We start from the raw sequence: 22207 nt of genomic DNA, 5'->3' as shown, positions 1-22207 counted from the left end.
TGTGGGCGTTAAAGTAAACAGTGATAAATGAGCATCCAGAGTTTCTGTAACAAAATAAAAATCTAAACCAGCTGAGAGGAGATGCAAATCCGTCTATTATCGCTTGATCTGCTGACATCAGGGGAAACGATCACATTGGTTCTGTTTTATATGAGCTCCAAATCAAAGAAAAGGGCTTTAAATGCTGTGAGTGGTACTGCCCTGAAAACGCCACCCAAATCTCCGCCTGCAGCCGTGAAAAGCAACAAGTTCCCACATCTTATGCTTCACTGCTGACTACTGGTCATAGACGTTAGACAGCAGTGGATCCTTAAGAGTACAGGAGGGTGTTCGGCCAAACTTACCCCAGCCAGGAGGCAGCGGGCCCAGAGGGTCATTTTCCACAGGAGCTCCAGACGGCTGAAGGAGAAACAGACAAAACAAGTCCGGTTAGGACACCGGTCTGTCCTCCCCCTCGAGCTTCTTCTCGGTGGTGTTGTGCTGCAGAAGGTCTAAAGTTCTGCTCTCTCACTGCTTTTTTATGGAAAACTTAAGAAAATGAAAACAAAAAAAAAGTTGGGTGAGTTAAAAAAATAATCTAAAGAACCTACTTAGTCTTCCAAAGAGAAAAGGTCAAGACCTCCTTTCACCTCGCTGCCAAGTGAAGCCCAGGTTGAAGTGTGTGAGTGTGTGTGTGAAGTAGAAAGGGCAGAACCAGGCGGGGTGACGGCGACGACTCCTCTTCGCAGCAGCAGCGAGGGGCGACTGATGGATCTGGCCGGCTGGCGGCTCGAATGCTTTCCAAAAACGACGCGCTCGGTAGGAGGATAAAACAACAACGCTGTTCCAATGAGCTCACTGGCTGGACGCAAGCCCCACCCCCCTCAGCTTCCCGCTCGACACCTCACACACACCACACTGCCGCCTCCTCTTCCTCCTCCTGACCCCGCCCCTCAGGTCCTCCTCCCTTCTCGAGCGCTGCTGTGAAACCAGGCAGGGAAGTGTGATGTCTGAGGGAACTGAGGGAACATTCATGCCCGTTCCAGACTGGACACCCCACCTCCGTTGCAGCCCCACCCACCCCAAATTCTCACAAAAGGCACCTTTATTCATCCTGGGCCTGAAAGCTGCTGTGGGGTTTATTCAGCACACGCACACACACACACGCACACACACACACACACACACACACACACACACACACGCACGCGCACACACACACTTTAAAAACAGGTGAGTGAGTGTGTGTCCCAGTGTGGAAAGTTTGTCCGTGGCAAACAGTCAGCCAGTGTGCATGCTCTCATGTGAACACACACACACACACACACACACACACACACACACACACACACACACACACACACACACACACACACACACACACACACACGAACTGAGTGGAAAAGCTGCTCAACAGAGGCTTGTTGAGAATGAAGCGGTGCCGGTGAGTTTTCATATATGATGTTTGTCAAACGGCGGATTTAGGCGTTCCACCACCGAGCAGATTCCAGATACCTGAGATAACAACACGTCGTCCTGGGAAATCACTCGTTTTAGACAAAATTATTAAAACATCGTCAAACAAAACTGACTCTGGCGGCACCAGCAACACCTGCAGGTGGTAACCAAACAAAATAACTCTGATAATTCCTGACGGAGGGCATAAAGGGGAGAGTTATCCAGCAAATGGCCAACCTCACCCTGAACAGCACTTCTCCCTTCTTTACAGCAGCTCTGTCATGGAAACTGTGAGGGTGTCAGGATGGAAAGGACTAAGCCTGCAGAGGATCGAGAAGCAGGGCTAAAGGGTGTGTGTGTGTGTGTGTGTGTGTGTGTGTGTGTGTGTGTGTGTGTGTGTGTGTGTGTGTGTGTGTGTGTGTGTGTGTGTGTGTGTGTTGCTCCCATCAACAGCCAATCTATGCCTCCGGGGCCCCACCCATGTGGGTTTTCTGTGACTAAAAAAGGTAAAAGGAGAATATAATGATATAAAGACATGATGACTTCATCCTGGCTCTGAGCGTTCGCTCCTCAGCAGCTTGCAGACGGAGCCCGGCCGCAGGAAAAGAAAAGGAGACTGAGAAAACAAGGGAGGGAGCGGAACTCGGCCCGCTGGCACTGACGTGTGAAATAAAGTTCGGTGTTATGGGTTCTGGAAGGAATACACCGTGAAAGGCTGGAGACGCCACAGGTGAAAACTGTGATTTACGCTTTTCCTGAAATGAAAAGCGGTCCTTTCGCATGAAGTTCTTCATCAAATGAATCCCAGGGAGCAAAATCTGTGTAAGAGCGAACATGAGGAGGGAAATGAACAGGAGTTAGCCTGAAAAACGCCGGTGAGCTCCGGACTAATTACCCACTTCTAACAGATAATCTGGAAAATAAACAGAAAATTAAAACTTTTATACACTTTTGAACTTATTTGTTTATTCTGACATTTCAGTTTTGATAAGTAAAACGCTAAACGCAGAACGTTTCCGATTTGGACTCAAATCCTGTGATATTTCTGTTAAAAACAAAACTGGATTGAAGGGGAGAATCAAGCTTTTCAACCCATTTATATTAATTTTTACCCTTTTTTTTACATGTTAGGTAAAAAAACAACAACTACCAGCTGATATAAGTCTGCACACGAACATCTTTAACGACAAGGCGCAGAGTGTTAAAGACACCGGCATCAGTGTTCTGTTCGTTGTCCTTTCATGGTATAAATGTCCTTCATGGGAAACGTGAGTTGCGTGTAAACACGAGTGAACGTGTTAGGGAGCGGTGTGGAGGTGTGTGAGTTTTCTGTTCAGTGCTGTGATGAAACACAGGGTTGATTCAGGTGCTGCTGCTAAGGAGTCCTTGTTCTCACAACGAAATAGACTGAAAGGTATAATTGGAGGTGATGAGGAGGAGCGAACTGGGGGGAAGGCGGAGGGAGGGAGGGAGGGAATGGAAGTGACGGCAGCAAATCAAGAGTGGAAACGCAGTTGTGATGCAGAAAACTTTGGGCTCTGGAGTTTGACGAGAGGTGACGGACTGATGGTGAGGGGTTAAAGGAAAGAGCAGAGGCGGGAGGAAATGAGGTAGAGCTGAAACGACTAGAAGTCTGCCCGCCTAACAAGCTGCAATTACCCTGCAAACACACACGCTTGGAGCGGTATCTCTATAAATACTGGGGTTACACCGGTCAGTGTTTTCATTTGTGATGATTAGGAGCTCAATCAATAAAAGGTCACAAAAAATATTGTTAAAATACCCAAAAGTTTCACTCACTGTTAAAATAAAGCAGAACTGCACACTATATCTATGTTATTATCATATTTTAAACTGTTCTAAATCACAAATTTCTCTTCAGAGGTCACATTTTTGGGGCCAAAATACAGATTTTTATTTGTCAAACTGTTATTTTTAGTGTTTTACAGATTCAAACACAGAATTTGGAGCAAACCGTGTCTCTGAGACTGGCTGCTGGTGACAAAAATTGAAAGATTTAATTGAAAATCAATTATTTGACGTAAAACTGGTTCTTCTACTGAGTTAGGGAGCCTTTCAAATCCCTGACAGGAAGTCTCGGGATCTATTGACTAAAATATTCCAGGAAAATCTTGTGAGGAAAACTGTTGACCAGTGCTGCGTTTTGGCGAGTGTGTGCTAAAGCATCACGTTTAAGAGGAAGTTCCTCTACCTTCTGTGGTTGTCATGTGCTGCCCCACAAAACAATGTTGCACCGGCCTTCAACATTACAATCCTGTGAACGAACGAGGCCAAACACACACTCAGCTGGAGCCCACGAGCCCACATGAAACGCCCACAGCAGCATCGGCACCAGCACAAGTGGATAAATCCTCCACTGTGATTATAATCAGGTTTACGTTCCTTCAGCCTGATGAGTGTTGCGTTCTTACAGAGCATCAACACACACGACGTCTACGACCCTCTCCGTGAAGCAGAAAAGACGAAATCCCAGGAGGAGCTCAAAAAAGCCATGGGTCTTTTTGTGTGCCGTTTCCTTTTTCACACACACTAGCGCCATAAATAGCCACCGCTATCAGCACTGTGGGCATTCCAAGACAGAGCGGTGTACTATCAACAAGACCTGTCTTTTGGCTTTTCTCACACAGCGGGCAAAGCATGGAAGGAACGAAGACTGAGGGAGAAAAGAACGATGGAGCGGATCAAATCAATAGCTTCAACTAAAAGTTTCCGATATGGAAAACCAGAAATTAGATAACTTCAAGGTGCAGCAACCAGCCCCTGTTTGGCCTTCTTCCAGCTAATAACATATTTCTATTATATATTTTAGAAGTTACCCAGATTAGTTGAAAAAATCTTTTTTTTTTAATGAGCGCCTCGGCAGCTGCTCTTGTGACCTGCCTGCATCTGCTTTAGTTCTACATGTCTGTGTTTAAAGGGACATTGTGTAAGTTTGACAGCCAAACATGTATAGAAATAATAAATGTCTTCTTCATACATTCTCCTGCAATGCCCTGGTCCTGTAGAATGAGCCCTGGCATTTTTACTGTGATTGCCTGTTTTTGTGTAAAATCACAGAAAAAGAGAGATGCTCGGGTCGAGCAGGCTGCTTCATGCGCGTTCACGCTCAGGCATCGCCCGTAGCATTTGCTATCCGTAGCTTTAGCAGCAGAGAGAGAGGCAGTGCCACTTTGTCGCTGTTCCTAACGCCTAGTGACAAAGCTAGCTACATTTCTGAGGATCCTTAGCTACTTTCTGTAGAACTTTCTTCTAGATATTTCCTGCTAATTAGCAACAAAATAGCCATTTTCACTCCGAACCGTTCTTTGAACGTTGTTTCAGCTGTCATCAAGGATATAAATGTTACAGAAACAGAAGACATCACTGGTTTAGCTCACCTAGTAAAATTTCAGGCTTTCGTGCAGAAGATCCGAGTTCAATTCTGGGTGTGAACATAGTTATTTTAGAGTTTCTTTTTTACATTAATGATATATTTTTTTACAGTAAGATGCCCAAATTTTTATTTGAGACTCGCCGAACGGCATTGAATTCACAGATAAAAAAGATGTGGGTTCAACTTTCATTTTGGAACAATTTTTCAAGCAAGGGAAGGGAATGATCTGAGCATGCAGGAGGACTGACCCATCATAAACCTTTGTCGGCTGTGCTGAAGAGAAAGCTACAGAACCACATTATTTAATTAATTAGCTGCGTGTTCTCCTGTCCTCTGTCCTCCAGGCCACACACACACACACACACACACACACACACACACACACACACACACACACACACACACACACACACACACACACACACACACACACACACACACACACACGGGACTGTCTCAGCTGTTATTTTCGTTAAGGAGTGTGCACGTACAGCATGCGCGCCTCGTGCACGAGCCTACTATTGAAGCTGTCGTTACGCTTTTGGCCTGAGGGGGCGATCACGAGCATAAAAATTCAAAAGTCTGTAAAGTCCCTTTAACCTTGGTCAGGCTGTCCTGCGGGGACACATTCATGCTTCAAGACGCTGGAGCAACGACAATAAAGTTGATTCGGATTCATTATTTAAATGTTGGTGGATGGAGGAGACCTGATGAAGTTTAAAATCTACATTTTTGTATTATCTATTAATGAAGACGGTATGAACCAATGCATTGCACCTGGACTCAGTCTTGCAAAGCCAGGACTCGGACTGTCAGTTGCAAATGCAGCGCGCCTCTGTTTAAAGTATTCAACAGAGAATCCACGTTTACTGTGCAGTTTGCTGTTAGATTTATCTTCAAAATCAGGAAGAATCAGATGTCCAGGAGGACAACTGAAGACAATACTGAGACGGCTCTATGCTCTCACGTAATCACCAAGCTAGCACAGTAGCGTGTAGCAAAAATAATAAAAAACAAACAATAATAACAGAAATGTTTTCTGTGCACTTACGAAGGCTTTGGGAAGCTGTGGATTTAAAATTTGTTCATGAATCTGAGCTAATATAACAAGCTAGCATTAGCATGGGATACATGCTAATTCCAACAATTACCACTTCAGTTCATTTTCAGGATGCAGATGTAACAAATGGCCATTCAAATCGGACCTTGGACTTGGACTGGAAGAATTTTTTGGGACTTGGACTCGTCCTAAATGACTTAGGGACTTGACCTGGACTAAACCTATGTGACTTGGACTTGATTCAAACTAATCTCATCTGACTTAAACTCAACTGTGTGTTGAGTTTAACACAACTTTGAGACTTGGACTCGGATACTAGACTCCAGTGGGACTCGAGAGATGGTGACTTGACTAGAACACTGATTTCCACCCATCCCCCCTTTCAGCGCTCTTTCCCTAAGTTCCATACATCCATGTGACGGGATGCAGGTGATCCAAACTTCTGAGTGATTCTGGGAAATTGGTGAAGTAGCAACACTGTCCAGCAAAATGTCAACAAGGGGGTAGGAAAACAGCCTGGAGTACCTGGTAGAGGAAGCGCTGGCTGAACTGGTGCATGGCGCCCTGCAGCTGACTGCGCTGGCTCTGCCACTGCTGATAGTTGCGCACAGACTCAGCCGTGGGCCTCTGCCATGTGGTGGTTCTGGTGTTGTGGTCCACATAGTAGAATCGGCCCCGCTGATCCACTCGCTTCTCCCAGCTGGAGGTTGTTTGAGGGGGGGGGACAAGAAAAATGGCGGGGGTGAGAAAAGCGGCAACTTTCAACAACATTTTTATTAGGCATGTGAAGAGTGGGTGGTTGTATCAAACAGCTGCCGATAGCAGCAGAAGTCAAGGAAAAGGAAACAAAGACGAGAAAAGAAAGGAAAGTAAAAACAGAAGGAGGAGGCAGCTGGAGAGTGGTAGAAAAGAGAAGCATGGGAAGATGCTAAAGATGTAACAGGGCGGAAGAGGAGAAGGAAAACAGAAACCACGACTGTAATATTATTCAAGTATTTAAAACACACTTATCCATTTGACTAAACTAAAAAAAGGGATAATATTAGGAAACTAAATAATTGGCACTAGTTGGAAGTTTGCAGCAAATGTAAAAGAAACTAAGTCAGTTTCACACGTTTGTTCTTCCCCCAGACGACCAGCAGAAGAGGACTTTAACATCTCTAAAACATTAAGGAGATGAAGTCACACGTTCTGAAGACGAGGAGTAAAAACGGTTTCTGACTACCGGTGTAAGAGAACAACCTCCACCACTGTTCCCCGTGACATCACTCAGAGGCTTATCCTCTTCTTCCCCCGAGACCAGAGGTCTGGACTCGGACTGAGCCACACACACACACACACACGCACGCACACACTCTCTCTCTCTCACACACACACGCACGCGCACACACACACTCATACTCTCTCTCACACACACACACACACACACACACACACACACACACACACACACACACACGCACACACACACACACACACACACACACACACACACACGCACACGCACACGCACACGCACACGCACACACACACACACACGCACACTCTCTTTCACACACACACACACACACGCGCGCGCACACACACACACTCTCTCTCTCTCACACACACACGCACACACCCTCATACTCTCTCTCTCTCTCACACACACACACACACACACTCTCTCTCTCACAGACACACACGCACGCGCACACACACACTCATACTCTCTCTCTCACACACACACACACACTCTCTCTCTCTCTCACACACACACACACACGCACACACACACACACACTCTCTCTCTCTCACACACACACGCACACACCCTCATACTCTCTCTCTCTCACACACACACACACACACACTCTCTCTCTCACAGACACACACGCACGCGCACACACACACTCATACTCTCTCTCTCACACACACACACACTCTCTCTCTCTCTCTCACACACACACACACGCACGTGCGCACACACACTCATACTCTCTCTCACACACACACACTCACACACTCTCTCGCACGCACACACACACTCACACACACACACACACACACATACACGCACACACACTCACACACTCTCTCGCTCTCACACACGCACACACACACTCTCACACACGCACACACACACACTCTCACGCACACACACACTCTCACACACGCACACACACACACGCAAGCACACACACACACACTCTGGTCTCTGGCCTCAACACGACTCGCTGCTTGTCTGCTGCTGTTCTCATATCTGTGACTGAAGTGCTGCACAATTTAAAAATAAATGGCATCGACTTCCGTCCACTAAGAAAACACACAGCAGGCTTCAGCTGATTAATACTCGGAGCAACATTATGTTGTCGTCTGCAGCTGCAGTTTAGTCACTATAAGCAGAGAGCGGTGTCACGGCTCCACTCCCAGTTTTTTACTTTACACGGCCCTCCGAGGGGCCCACGGCCCTCCGAGGGGCCCAAAGCCACTGAATAGATGCACTTTTGTTGCACTAAAGACACACTAAGAGTGAACTGCTTCAGTATGAGGGGTATAGGACAGTTTTCTCTCACTGACTGCAGATTTGTTTCGGGTTCTGCTAAATATTTTGTCTCAACTTAAGTATTTTAAGGTTTTTTATCCTAAAATAAAAATAAAAAATAAAAATGTCAAGGACAGCTGCAGCAAAAACGCTAATAACAATAAAAGCTTCACTTAACATTTGCTGCGGTGATCGCTTGTAACCAACTCATCAGATTGTAAATGAAGCTGACAGAAGATTTACAGATTATAATCTATTCTATGATTTTTACCATGAAGCTTATTGACAAGAAGTGCTTCGGAAGCCTCTAAACGATTAAAGACTTCCTGCTACATTTTCAAAATAAAAGGCGATTAGACACAGTGCAATCTTTTATTGTGAATATATCCACAAAGTACCAATATTTTAAACTTCTACAACATCTGAGAAAATTCACTTAGACGTGTCCTCCTTTGTAACATCAGCAGCACCCTTGGGGCTGGCAGGCTTCTCTCTGAAGGACCCTCCAGCAGTGTGTGGATAATTGCAAACAGAGTTCTCGGTTGCGTCTCTTTGACCACTTTGTCTCTGTGCTTCCTGCTAAATCCCGACAAAACGCTGCTCCGTCTGATGTTATTAACACTAGCTACTTATTTACTGGAGCCAGAGAAAATCACATAGCCCACAATGTTCTGCCGAGTCTCTGTGCAGTCATTTATCTGATTATATTGCTGCACCAGTCATGTCATTAGTGATTCACTTCACTTCTTTCTTGGAATGATGAACCTATTCTCACACAACCGCAGACTGCCAGTTTAAGCTCAGAGAATATCCGTAATCCTTGTGGATGGGCCACTCGTTACTCATGAGCCGGGGGGGAGACTGAGCAACGCTGATATCTGAAGGTCATTTTGTAATCTCAACTATGGAAATAAAGACTAAAAACAAAATAAATAAACAGGATCAGCTGAAACTTTCATTTAAAACCCTGAGAAGTTAGAAGGTGACTTTTGACTCATTTGTGTTCTACCTTGCACGTGGGAATGGCATAAAAATAAACAATCACTTAGAGAATATGGTTTTATTTTAAAGTAGTTAAAGATGGGTAAAGCAGACGTACTCTCAAAAACCTGAGATTGTACTCAACACACCCTTGGAGTCCTGTTCAATCTGGACTAAACAACGAGCGTCATCTAAAGTCAGAGTGATCCGAACCATCCAGCTTCACAAACTCACCTTCCTAACCTCTCATTTCTCATTGGGGTCTCAGGTAGCTGGTGTCTAAACTCCAGCAGAGTTGGACTGAGTGAGAGGCGGCAGACATCCTGGACAGGTCTCCAGTCCATCAAAGGGACACACAGAGCCAAACAACCAGACACAAACTCACACGCAGGCACAGTTTAAGGTTGGTCAAGTAATCTAACATGCATGGATTTGGTCTGTGGGAAAAGAAAACAAAATAAACCTGACATATGGACGGGGGAACTACCCTACGGCAGGGCTCCTCAATTATAATTATTGAGTTTAACATCAGTTTATCATCATGAAACAAAAGAATGAAGTGGAACAAGAACTTCTATCTTCTATTTCTCTCTCCTTTTAACTTCTACGTGTCCCTAAATAAAAGACAGGCTATGCTGCAGCCGCCGTCACGACCCCGCCCCCTCCCCAAGACCCCGCCCCCTCCCCAAGACCAGATTTCCTGACATCACAACACTCGCTCTGACTGATCGATCGATAGCGTCCTACTTTGATGCTCTCTCTCTCACTCACTCACTCACTCACTCACTCACTCATCTAGCGGAGCACGCCGCGTGACAACACGCTCAGTTAACACAATTCACGGCCCAAATCCAACAGAACCGACCAGGCTGATTGGGTACGGGCCCGCGCTCAGCCGTGCAGGACCACATAAAGTTTCCTACCCGGTAAATGTGGAGAACACACGCTCTGACAGATTTGGATGCTGCGTTGGTGCCGCCGTTAAAATAACAAAACTACATTCCACTATAACTGATTATGGTTCTCTTCTATGGTGCAGAATCGTTTACGCCCAAATCTCGATGCATTGATTATTTTCCTCATCTCTATCTCTCCTACACCTCCCGGTCGGCCGTCGGGGGTGGAGGTGGGGGGTGCGCGCGGGGTTTGTGGGCCACAAGGAGAGAGCCCGCGGGCCACGTCCAGTCCGCCAATTGCGGACCACTGCCCTACGGGGTCGAACCTGCAAATTCATCACTGTGAGACAAGAGTGGAACCAACTGCACCACCCTGCAGCCTCATCTGAATTCTGGCTATAAAGTAAATTTAACAAGTGGGTAGGCACTCTTTTGTTTTCTGAGAGGACTTGTGAGAGTGTCCAGATGATTTTTTTGTTTATTTATTTACCAGCAGCAGCTTTCGTATGGGATCTAAAAGTATCTGAGTTTTTGGTGCAATGAATCTATTTTACTGCCCTTCATGTCTGCAGGCAGCAATGTGTGTCTGACTCCCACAGTCCAGTCGAAATTAATTCACCCATTTTCTCAAAAGGTCATGATTTTCAGAAATTGTGGTCGACCGCAGCCTGTCGAATCAAGCGTGATGTCATCCCTTCCTGTGGGAAGTACAGTGAGTACTTGTGAGAGAGAGTATTTGTTACTAGACACAAATGTTGGTGTAAAAGGATTTGACAGATGATCATAAATAGCTCCCGTGAGGCTGTTCAGCTGATTTAAATAAGGTGATGATCATAAGAAGCATTTTATTTATCATAAGCATGATCGACTTAACCAGCTAATTCACAAAGGTTCACAGTAAAAACAGAGTTTCCAGAATAACAGTCAAGTCACTCAGGAATTGTTTTTGTGAGTGAAAATATATTTTTAGATTATTCAGATTAGTACTGAATTGGTATCTGCAGGTTAGAGCAGACATTGTTATCTGAACAGATCACCAGAATCAAAGTTTATTGGGTCTACTTTTAGATGCTAATGCTTTATGGACTATTTCAGTGTCCTAAAGGGTCGAAGGACTCCAATTCTACTTTGATTCCCACATTTGTGATGCTAAAAGGCTTCTGATGGAAACACAGAGCTTCCTCTTAACTCCCGAGAACAGAAACTAGCTGCCGTTTTCTTCCCTAATTTAAAGGGACATTACGGAGTTTTGAACTTTTATGCTCGTGATTGCCCCCTCAGGCCAAATGCGTAACGGCAGCTTCAATAGCAGGCTCGTGCACGAGGTGAGCTAAAGCGCCAGTGACGTCCTTTGCATCTGTAACATTTATATCCTTGATGACAGCTGAAACAACATCAAACCAAAGAACGGTTCGGAGTGAAAATGGCTATTTTGTTGCTAATTTGCAGGAAATATCTAGAAGAAAGTTCTACAGAAAGTAGCTAAGGGTCCTCAGAAATGTAGCTAGCTTTGTCACTAGGCGTTAGGAACAGCGACAAAGTGGCACTGCCTCTCTCTCTGCTGCTAAAGCTACGGATAGCAAATGCTACGGGCGATGCCTGAGCGTGAACGCGCATGAAGCAGCCTGCTCGACCCGAGCATCTCTCTTTTTCTGTGATTTTACAGAAAAACAGGCAATCACAGTAAAAATACCAGGGCTCATTCTACAGGACCAGGGCATTGCAGGAGAATGTATGAAGAAGACATTTATTATTTCTATACATGTTTTGGCTGTCACACTTCCATAATGCCCCTTTAAGAACATCTAAAATGTGTGCAGAAAAAAGCTGTTTAAGTGTTTTGGTGAAATCAAAAGGCTATTCTCTTGAGACTTTCTGGTACAGGACAGACTGAATTTGAAGACAAATATCTGACGGTTTGAGGCTGAACAGTGTCATGACAGCTTTGATTAGCAGAATGTGGGTTTGTCCAACTCTCTGCGTAAAGCAACCTCAAAATAGTGACTGTTGTACAGAAACACGGCCACATTAAACCACTCGCCTAGATTACTGATCACAGCTTTGATTAAGCTCTGCTTTTAGTCGGCCTTAGAAAAGATTTTAAGTAGAGCTAAAACTTTGGTTTGGCAGAACCGCTCCAATTCTAGAATGGTATTTCTGTAAAAATGCAATAATCCAATGTTTTGAAAAGTAAGACTGGGCATAACCAAACTCCAGCTTTTACAGCCTACTTTCTATTGTTCTTCTGTTTGTCTAAGTATCATAATGTGATAAAATCACGTTAAGGTTTTGCAGCAAAGCTAACAAGTAGACCGATGAAGAAAAAAGAAAAGGAGGTTTAGTATCTGCAACTGAAAACCCAGAGAGGTGACATTTGTGATGCATTACAGATTATTTACGCAACTGAAGATTTGATTAAAAATCCGTGTGAGTCATAAACTCGCTTCATCCTTGCTTCGGATGGCTTTCATTATTTCAGCTTACAGACTGTCGACCCCCACTCTGCCTCTAAACTGCTCCTGGTAGTACATACATCTGGAGCGTTAGCCCAGTATTAGTTTGCTAATGGATCCTCTGAAGGGCCGTGGCAGCCAACACGCTGGTGGATGGAGGTACATGTGGCACTAAGAAAGGACTTTTGTTCTCTGGGCCCCAACACTCTTGTTCCTTGCATGGAAAAACTGAGCTGGGGGGGGGGGCAGAAGTCTGGAAAGAAGGAGGGGGTGACATTTTCTTCAAACTTGCTTTTTTTCCCCTTTCTGTCACCCAGTCGCACACTTCATGTAAATCAATAAATAATCAGGCCAAGTAAAAATGTCATTAACGTATATTATACATGTGAGAAACAGTAAAACATCCTTTTGCCACCTTTAAATGTCTCGTTCGCTGAGAAACCAGGAAGTACTTTTTCTTTTTTAAATTGGATCGGTCACCCTGAGGAGCACATGGCCTGCCTTAGCCACAGAAAAGAAATAGACGGGAAAACGATCATGTCAGGGAAAAAAAACATCTCTTCTACGTCACAGTGGGAATTGGTATTCATGGCCCCTCCCACCTTGGCTTAGGACCGCCCATGGGAAGGAGATAGCAGAGAGCATCTCAGCTAATAGAAGCTAACCATTAGCAACACCGCAGCATAGCATTAAGAATTCGGGAGTGTTATTTGGGGACAAAAAAAGGCAGTAGAAGAGTCATGTTGCTGTTGGCCAATCAGAGTTGAGATGTTCAGACGTCATGAAAATTATTGAGATTTTTAATCCAGTCCAACTCTCATGATGCTAGTCAGTTTCCAGTGAGTGGGGTCTGGGTCCCTGGGCTCTGCTGGGTCCCCGGCGGGGGTGGTCGCCCCTGGGTCCCGGGTCGCTGGGTCCCAGGCTCGGCCGGCTGGGCGGCAGGCTGCGGGCGGGCCTGTGGGCTTGCCGCTGATATCTCCCAGGGCTCTGCCGGCTGCTGGTTGTGGCCCCCCGGGGCGATCCTCTGAGCCTCTCAAGGGGGGCGGGGGCTTTTATGGTCACATAACACCCCCCCCCCCCGGGGTTCCTGTGTTCTGGGGCAGTGCCTGGATCTCTGGGACTCTGAGCTCCCTCCGTCTCCTGCACATCTTTAAGGGGCAGATCTGTGGCCCCTCACACTCTCTATTGGACGCTCCTGTAGATAAACCTTACATAAACAAGCGCGTGTACACACACAGGTGCTCACATGGTGCTCTCATAAGTATGGACGTTCAACACAGGTCTTAAGGCTGTGGTTGGCACTAAATGCACTATGATTTATTATCGTGTGATTGTTCATATACTTCATCAGGCTGACGCAGTGATAGCTTGCTCCTGATGTACTGTTGTGTTTTTTTTCTATTCTTTCTCCTTCTGCAGGTCTAGAAGCAGACTCTTGTTCATTATTGTTTATTTTTGTTGATTCTTCATCACTACCTTCTCCTCACTCAGCTCTTTCTACCGGTTCTGCCTCTCCTGGGATCCGCTGATTACCTCTTTCTTCTTCATCGTCTTTTTTCACAATTTTTACTAATCCCATTTCTATGACAGTTTTTGAGCATTTTTATCTTTGTTCTTGTGAAGCTCCTTGTGATTTTTATCTTGAGAGGCGCTAAGCAGGGGCGCAGATAGGATTTTCAAACTGGGGGGGGACAAAGTTCCAATGTACCCTCCCCCAAACACATACACATACACATACACAAACTATTGCAAGCGCCTTAACTAGAGCTCAGTAAGTTTGTGTAATTTCATCCAATGGTTTACGTAAAAACTATTATATATGTGTTTGAAGCCATGATGCAGCGGAACGCTGGCAACAAAGCTCTGCCTGATCAACACTATAAATGATAAATGACCCGCACTTGTATAGCGCCTCTCAGAGTAAGGACTCCAAAGCGCTTTACACTACAGTGTATCATTCACCCATTCACACAAACATTCACACACTGATGGTGATGGGCTACGATGTAGCCACAGCTGCCCTGGGGCGCATTGACAGAGGTGCCCCACTAGTTAATTCAGTTATTGTTATTGTTATTCTCCCAATCAGTTACTAACGAAAACCTCACGCTTTATGCAAAACATGAAATGATTTTCAGCATACCGATCTTTACAGAAAACATAAAAGCCCTAAAAAACTGCACATAACATATAATAAAAAACGATATTCACTTATCACTTAGCGCAGTGGTTCCCAAACTTTTCAGCCTGACCAACAGATGTTCCTTCGTATTTTTACGTTATTTATAAATTTTCATTATATTTGGAAAGTTTTTATTTATATATAAATATATAAATGTCCTTTAAAATGTTATATTTTACTTTTTTTATGATTATGTGGCACACTTGACTTCCATACATAACGCATCTGCCCTTTTTTTACAGCTTTTTTCTTTTTTACATTGTCGCTACGTCTGTCATGTTAGCGGTGTTTTTACCATCATTTCTACATCCAACACGTCCCAGAGAAGGTTAAACCAACATCAAACCCAACGTTTGGAGCTCGTAAACTCCACACATGCTGTGCGCATCTCCTCCTCTCCCCGACTGGGAGCCTCTCGGCGGGAGGCGATTTTCAAACTCTAAAAACTCCCAAACTTTGCTCAGCCTGAAGGTTCCACATCTCCACTATCTTCTGGTGTAAAGTAGTAACTTCATGAGGGATCATATTTCTAGATGAGACTTGTTAAAGTCAGCAATGAGGCTTTGGTGCTTTTAACGGGTAAGTCCCAACACTGACAACAACGTACTGAAACTAGAACCAACATGCATACACAGACAGATTGGTCCCGCCTACTTACACTGTTGGTCTTTTTTAAATACGCAGTAATCGTTGCTCGCCTTTTTCGCTTCATCCTGCATCCTAGCAGCAACCACTTTGGCGCCTCTGGAGTCGGTGTTTGTTTATGTCATGATGCATTCAACGTGATTGGAAAAAGAAGCTTCAAGCGCTTAAACTCCGATTTTGTTTTCTTTCTGGCTGTAGTGGGGGGGACGGATCGGGGTCGATCTGAATCTGGGGGGGACAGATCCCCCTCGTCCCCCACCCTATCTGTGCACCTGGTGCTAAGTGATTTGTTTACCTGCCTAAGCGATAAGAAACTCTAGAAAATAATTCCCAACCAGTAGGTTTTGAGTCCATCAGTAAAGAAAACTTATTTTCATGTCATTTCACTCTATAGGTTTGAATTTGCCTTCCTGTGCAGTTTTACACTAAACCAGCTCCATGCATGTGGAACTCCTACTCACAATTATATTTCAATTATATGGAGAAAAAAAAAAAACTAATTTACATCAACGTCTGCACATTTTAAATCAGATCTGTTTTTGTACCGTTTGGTGAGGCAAGAACGTCATGATGGTGAACAAATATGAAGGACACGACCACCTCTTGTTTAAAACAACCTTATGCTGGTCAAAGGACCAGAGGAGCAGCACAGGAAGCAAATCCAAACGCGTAACGGCGTACCCTGGTGGCAGTGGTCTCTCCCATGTTGTGGTTTTGGTGTTGTGGTCGACGTAGTACACTCTGCCATGAGGTAAAACCCGCTGCTCCCAGCTGCACAAAGAACAGCAAACACACACATTTACAACAACACAAAAACCTGTTTAGGCTTTCCTATTAGATACAAGTAAATGCTCTTGTTTTGAGAGGATAGGGAGCGTCCCACAGAGGCTCCCTGTTGTATAACGAAGGGATGTTAACACCAGCATAAACCGAGAGCAGCACTGATGCAAAAAATAAACTCCGGCTCTCTAAATCTGTCATCATCGCCGACATTTAGTCACGTAAATTGTCGGGTGGTTAATTTTGACCAAATACACTCATCTGTCATAATTTGAAGCTATTTCTGTGATATTTGCTTCACAGCGATCAGGAAAGGAATAAAGTTAAACTAAATTAAAAAAAGAAGGTTAGCCTTTTGTCCATTGTGTTAAGCCGGGCGTACACTGTGCGACTTTTTCACTTTTTTGAGCCGATTTTCCAGTCGTGCGAGAATCCACGACATCGGGGCGAGTTTTGCGCCGAGCGGTCGTGTAGTGTTCAGGGGGTTACGAGAGGCGATTAACACCACGTGACCAGCTGCCGATCAGCAGTCGTGAGGTCGCATGGACTTCTGGTGTGTTTAATATTTTGCTCATCCCTCGTGAGGGTATCGCACTGTTGAAGCGGCGCTGCGAGCAGCTACGATCCAAAAAGTATCAGAACCGCTCACGGCGCATGCGCAATCCTGCATCAACGCCGGTCGCTCGCTACTTCCCTAATAACACACGTTGTTCGTTTTTGTTTCTGCACGTTTTTTTTTTTACTCACAATGATTGTCAAGAAAGCGTGTTTGTCGTGTTCATGTCAAATTAAACTGATCACAAAACACAGATTTGCTTTCTTTATTTCGTTTTCCTCATCCAACCCCCATAAATCCCTGTGTGTCCTCCTGCAGCGCTCCCGAAGGACAACAGGCAAAACAAGACAAAAAAGTCTGACGTGTTGAGTAAAAACTGCTATTTTTAGCACATTTTTAGGGCCGACGTGTTGCTACCAGACGTACAGCGTGAGCAGTCAGGTCGCATCCGAGAACTGGGTCGTGCAGTGTGAGCACGTGACTCGTGAGATCTGCTCTGCGAGGAAGTCGTACAGTTTGAGCTGAAGCTGAGTGCTGCGAGTGAAAAAGTCGCACAGTGTACGCCCGGCTTTACACATTTACCTGTAGTCACATTTTTACACCTTGTGCTTAAATCAACGACTCTCTCGGCAAACAACCACCAGATTCTTTCAGGATTTATTACTGAAGCGACCTCACTGGAAACAACTCCAGGTGGAGGCAGTGTGCTTTTAATTTCTCCACAGAAACTACCGCATCCACCCCTCTTACCCTGCTGGGAGGGAGTCTGTGGTGGACTCTGTGGTGCTGTTGCATGGCTGCTCTGTGCTGGAGATGGCGTTAGAACCGGGCTCTGCAGCAGTAGCTGGACCCAGGGCATCCTGACCCGGAGAGGGGCTGCTGCCGCTGCTGCTGCTGCTGGCAGCTGGGGATCGGCCCGATGGGGAGGAAGGAGGTGGAGTCTGATGGGACACAACTCCTCGCCCGTTGGGAGTCAACTCAACTTTGTCTGTTAAAGGTTTCAGAAGAGAAAGACAGCTTTACACTGTTTGTCACTGTCACACAGTACACATTTATATGTGTTTATACGGGATAAAGTCAGTGTAACATGGTGACAGGGTGAGCAGACTCTTCACCTGCAGCATTTCCTGGGCTGCCATGGCTTTTGGAGGATGGTCTGTCACCGGGCGAGCCGGACCCAGGGATCTGCTCGTCGGGAAGTTCCCCGTTGGTCAAAGACCTCTCTCTGGATTCCCCTGGAGATTCACTCTGCTGACCTCCAACTGAGAGCCTGCTACTCCTGCAAACATAAAACGGTTGAAGAATTAAAAAAGAAATGATGAGAAATGGGAGACAAAGAAACATCTTGGGTTTTGTTTAGTTTGAACAAGCTGTGATTAACTCAAATCTTCGTTGTCTTTTATGTCTGACTCCACTAACAACTACCTATTACTGTTCCTGACTCAGGGCTGGCGCAGGTGAAGGTGATCGCGGGAAAACCGGCGTATGAAAACACACAGAGGTGTCGATGTCGACTACTTTTCCTTTCTGGACACCCTGATGTTTTTCCTGAGCTAAATATTACTTCGCTTTCATGTTCAGAACGTTCCTACAAAGACACTCATGCTGAATTTCCCTCGCTGGGATCAAGAACAGTTGAGGCTGTGCAGACAAAGAATTAAAAAGATTACCTGATTCAAGTGTGGTTTTCATCTAGGACACCGGATTTGTTCGTTATTTGCTGTGTAATTTGTTTGTGCAGCTTAGACAAACACACCAGACAAACACACACAATACAAAGTTGCTGACTGCTCCTCCATGACAGCAGCGGTTTCGGCTCTTGGCTGAACTGAGCGTAATGCCCCCCCACAACGCTTAGGAGGAAATGCCATCTGACCTCGTGCACTCCCACAGCAAAGCTGCACTATTTATTATCCCGCTACTATTCTAGCCAGTGAGAGCAGCGTCTGAAACCACACGCAGAGGGGAATAACATGCTAGCGCTCCGTGCGACGCTTCAGTCGACCAAACTGGCACTGGACCCGTTCATTCGATCTTTTCTTCTCTTTCCTCCATTTATTTTTCATGCAGCTATGTCTTGGGCTCTTTTTTGCAAAAATGCTTTGCAAACAGGATCGTAGAAAAAAAAAACACGGCTTCACGATTTTATTTTTGCACTTTTATTCTTTTTATGATACCGCAAAGCCGGCTGATTTTTCAAACCAAGTATGGAGAAACAATCACGGCCGCATGTTCAGTTATATAAAATATTTCATGCCAGCTTTCGTCATTTCTGCTAAGAAGCTGGTCTGTTATGTAATGATCCAGAGACTGAACGTCCCTCAACGTGTATGTAAAACCGACCCTCTTACAGCTGGAAATTCTCCCATTCTGACCAAATTAACATCAATTTACCTTACATGTAGGGATGGGTACCTTTGACATTTGAATCGATCCCGGTACTTAACAGCACCAATTTTTGATACCTTTGAGTGTTTAATAATTATTTAAATCACTTTTTTAATTACATATATATTATTTTTCCAATATATAACAATATTTGATAAATATCATGATACAACTGTGTAATTTCTATTATGCAAAACTAAACCCGGCTCCATGTACTCCTAATCCTCTTCTATGCCCTCTGGACAAACTGTGTGATGGTGGGTCCTTGTAGCTTTTGTAACAGAATGAAATGACTGTTTTTTCCCTCCTCTGCACAGGACTAGCCTGCATGAGATATGGCCTCAAGGTCTCATGCGTTCGCTCTAACCTGCTTATTTTCAGCTCAACAGAAGAATGAAGAATGAACTCTTTCCTTTTAATTAATCAAAGAACTATTTTAATAAAGCTAATCCATCAAAGTGTTAGTCAGTAAATAAGATGTGACCGATCTGTGAAATCAAAATATTAATTACTTTATTATAATCCTATAGAATATAAAGGTAATGACTTTAAATGTTCCACTAGGACTGATCTCACGTAGTATTAAAAGACATGACAAATTACTTTCACTGATCCAATCAGAATCTGACAGATCTGATGGAGGCGTGGTTTTGGTGGTGTTTGGTAAAACATGTCAACTTTTCATTCGACCATAAACCAAAACATCCCAAGTATAAAACTATGCCCACGTCATCTCTAACGCCAGTTCAAAGTGTTCTAGAGAAGTTGACGGAGTGGCCAATCCGTAACTTTCCTCTTTAACCGAAAGAACCAACGACAAGCTGGAAAATTCGTTTTTGTTCCAACTGCTGCAACGGTTCCTTTCAGAATAAAAGCTGAACCATCAAGACCCAGGCTCGGGTCTCACCAGACGCCAACAAATTGTCGTGACCCGGAAGTGTCTCACAGACTGGACTGGTCGGCAACCGCCGCTTTTCCTACCGGCTCGGTTCCAGAGAAGGTCAAGCTGGACCTCAACATTCCTGATCTAAAGGGGACTTCCTGAAGGGTAGGTAGACCGGCAAATGTTGTCTCATGTGTTTATGAATCTCCTAATCAAAGCTTAACGCGAAGACATCACCTTCAGTTCCCATCAGAACTAAACGCTTCTTCGGATTTGTTGGTTCTGAACAACATCACACATCATCCATTCACCGTCTCATCCACCTTAGTTACACCATACATGTAGTGTTTAAAGTCAGTCTAGTTTTAATTTGTTAGTAATAAAATCTTAACTTTTAAACTTGACTCTCTCTTCTGTTGTCTCGGAGTGAATTTGAAGCTGCTATCTAATCCCTGCATTAAAAAGTTCCAATCTTCTGGTTTAAATAACCTCACAGATCCATAAGGTGGATTTCATATTTCCTATGGAGTCCTGCACCTTATGGCTCATTAAATAACACGTCATTTAAATCATTACATTTCATAAACTACAAATTACACTTAAGCAAACATCTTTGCTGTGAACTAAATTTACTGTGTTCATTTTCAAACTGTTTATTTTTCCTACTCGGAAGTTGGAATTTCCGAGGAGAAAGTGAACGCACCATTAGCTATGTAAAACAAAAACTAAACTGTCAAGCTAACATTATCTTAAACAGTTTATTTAGCTGCTGGAGCAGATTAAGATGCCTCATGCTCAGATCTTCATCACTGGTTTCATCATCACCCATCACATTTAGTGAAGAGGGCCCAAACTTCAGAACGCTTCCTCTCTTTAATTACAACTCGCCAACAGTGACTGACGACGTTACGCTCTTGCGCGTACTTGCGCGTGGCACAAGTACCGAAACAAGGCACAGCAGACATATGGCATGAATCGGTACTCAGTCGGTACTATGGAATTCGGTCGGTGCCTTAAAAAGTACTGTATTCGGTACTCATCCCAACAGCAGCTTTGTAAATAAAGCATACCTTTAACTTAAACTGAACTACTTGTCATCCCAGCAAAACCATCCATACAGCACAATATCTCAATCCAGAATGACTTCCTGTCTCTGGCTCCTTCAAAGGCAGTTTGAAATCTGGGTGTTGTGATTGATGAACACCTGACCTTTAAAGATCATGTTGCCTCTGTTGCTCGTTCATGCTGCTTTGCACTGTATAACATACGAAAGATCAGACCATACCTAGCACAACATGCCACCCAGCTCCTGGTGCAATCTACTGTCATCTCCCGCCTCGACTACTGCAACGCCCTTCTAACTGGTCTTCCAGGCTGTACTGTGAGACCTCTTCAAATGGTCCAGAACGCAGCGGCGCGTCTGGTCTTCAATCAGCCTAAAAGAGCACACGTCACCCCTCTGTTCATTGAGCTCCACTGGCTACCGCTAGCAGCATGCATCAAATTCAAATTGCTAACACTAGCATACAAAGTCCGAGATGGTACGGCTCCCATCTACCTGAATCCTCTTGCAAAGGCTTACGTCTCAGCCCGGCCGCTCCGGTCATCGCAGGATGGTCGACTAGCGGTGCCTACACCACGCTCAGGACAATCCAGACTCTTCTCATGCATCGTTCCACAAATGTGGAATGACCTTCCAAGCACTACCAGAACTGCGGCTTCCTTTTCAATTTTCAAGAAACTCCTGAAGACCCTGCTCTTCAGAGAGCATCTTCTAAACTAGCACCCTCCCTGCACCCGCCCCCCCTCTCTACTGTCCACTCCTTGTTCCCTCCTCTCCATGATTGATGTCAAGTTGTTGTTGTTGTTGTTGTTAGCCTCAAGGGCAACATGCTGATTATCACTTGTAAGTCGCTTTGGACAAAAGCGTCTGCTAAATACATAAACTTAAACTTTGTTGGCTGCCTCACAAATCAGTTTCCTCTTCTGGATCTCCTGATGCTTAATTCTAACTGAATGTTTATTCTA

General features: G+C 44.7%; 1 protein-coding gene across 3 annotated transcripts in view; it reads right to left on the bottom strand.

Annotated features, from left to right (window-relative positions):
* The window catches only part of wwp2 (WW domain containing E3 ubiquitin protein ligase 2), a 54861-nt gene that overhangs the window by 15731 nt on the left and 16923 nt on the right, over nucleotides 1-22207 (bottom strand). For 2 of the 3 annotated variants that reach the window (XM_015965335.3, XM_015965336.3), the window contains exons 7-11: nucleotides 18024-18187; nucleotides 17659-17896; nucleotides 16254-16343; nucleotides 6417-6591; nucleotides 345-399 (exon numbers count right to left, since the gene is read on the bottom strand). In XM_015965335.3, coding sequence (XP_015820821.3) covers nucleotides 345-399; nucleotides 6417-6591; nucleotides 16254-16343; nucleotides 17659-17896; nucleotides 18024-18187 — 722 coding nt within the window. Of the gene's footprint in view, nucleotides 1-344; nucleotides 400-590; nucleotides 727-6416; nucleotides 6592-16253; nucleotides 16344-17658; nucleotides 17897-18023; nucleotides 18188-22207 lie in introns of those variants that run through there. The other variant, XM_015965337.3, reaches the window with a different exon arrangement.

Source organism: Nothobranchius furzeri, chromosome 4 (assembly GCF_043380555.1).
Source record: "Nothobranchius furzeri strain GRZ-AD chromosome 4, NfurGRZ-RIMD1, whole genome shotgun sequence".
Lineage (NCBI taxonomy): Eukaryota > Metazoa > Chordata > Actinopteri > Cyprinodontiformes > Nothobranchiidae > Nothobranchius > Nothobranchius furzeri.
Note: the sequence above shows the minus strand (reverse complement) of the source record. Positions and strands in the feature narration are given on the sequence as shown.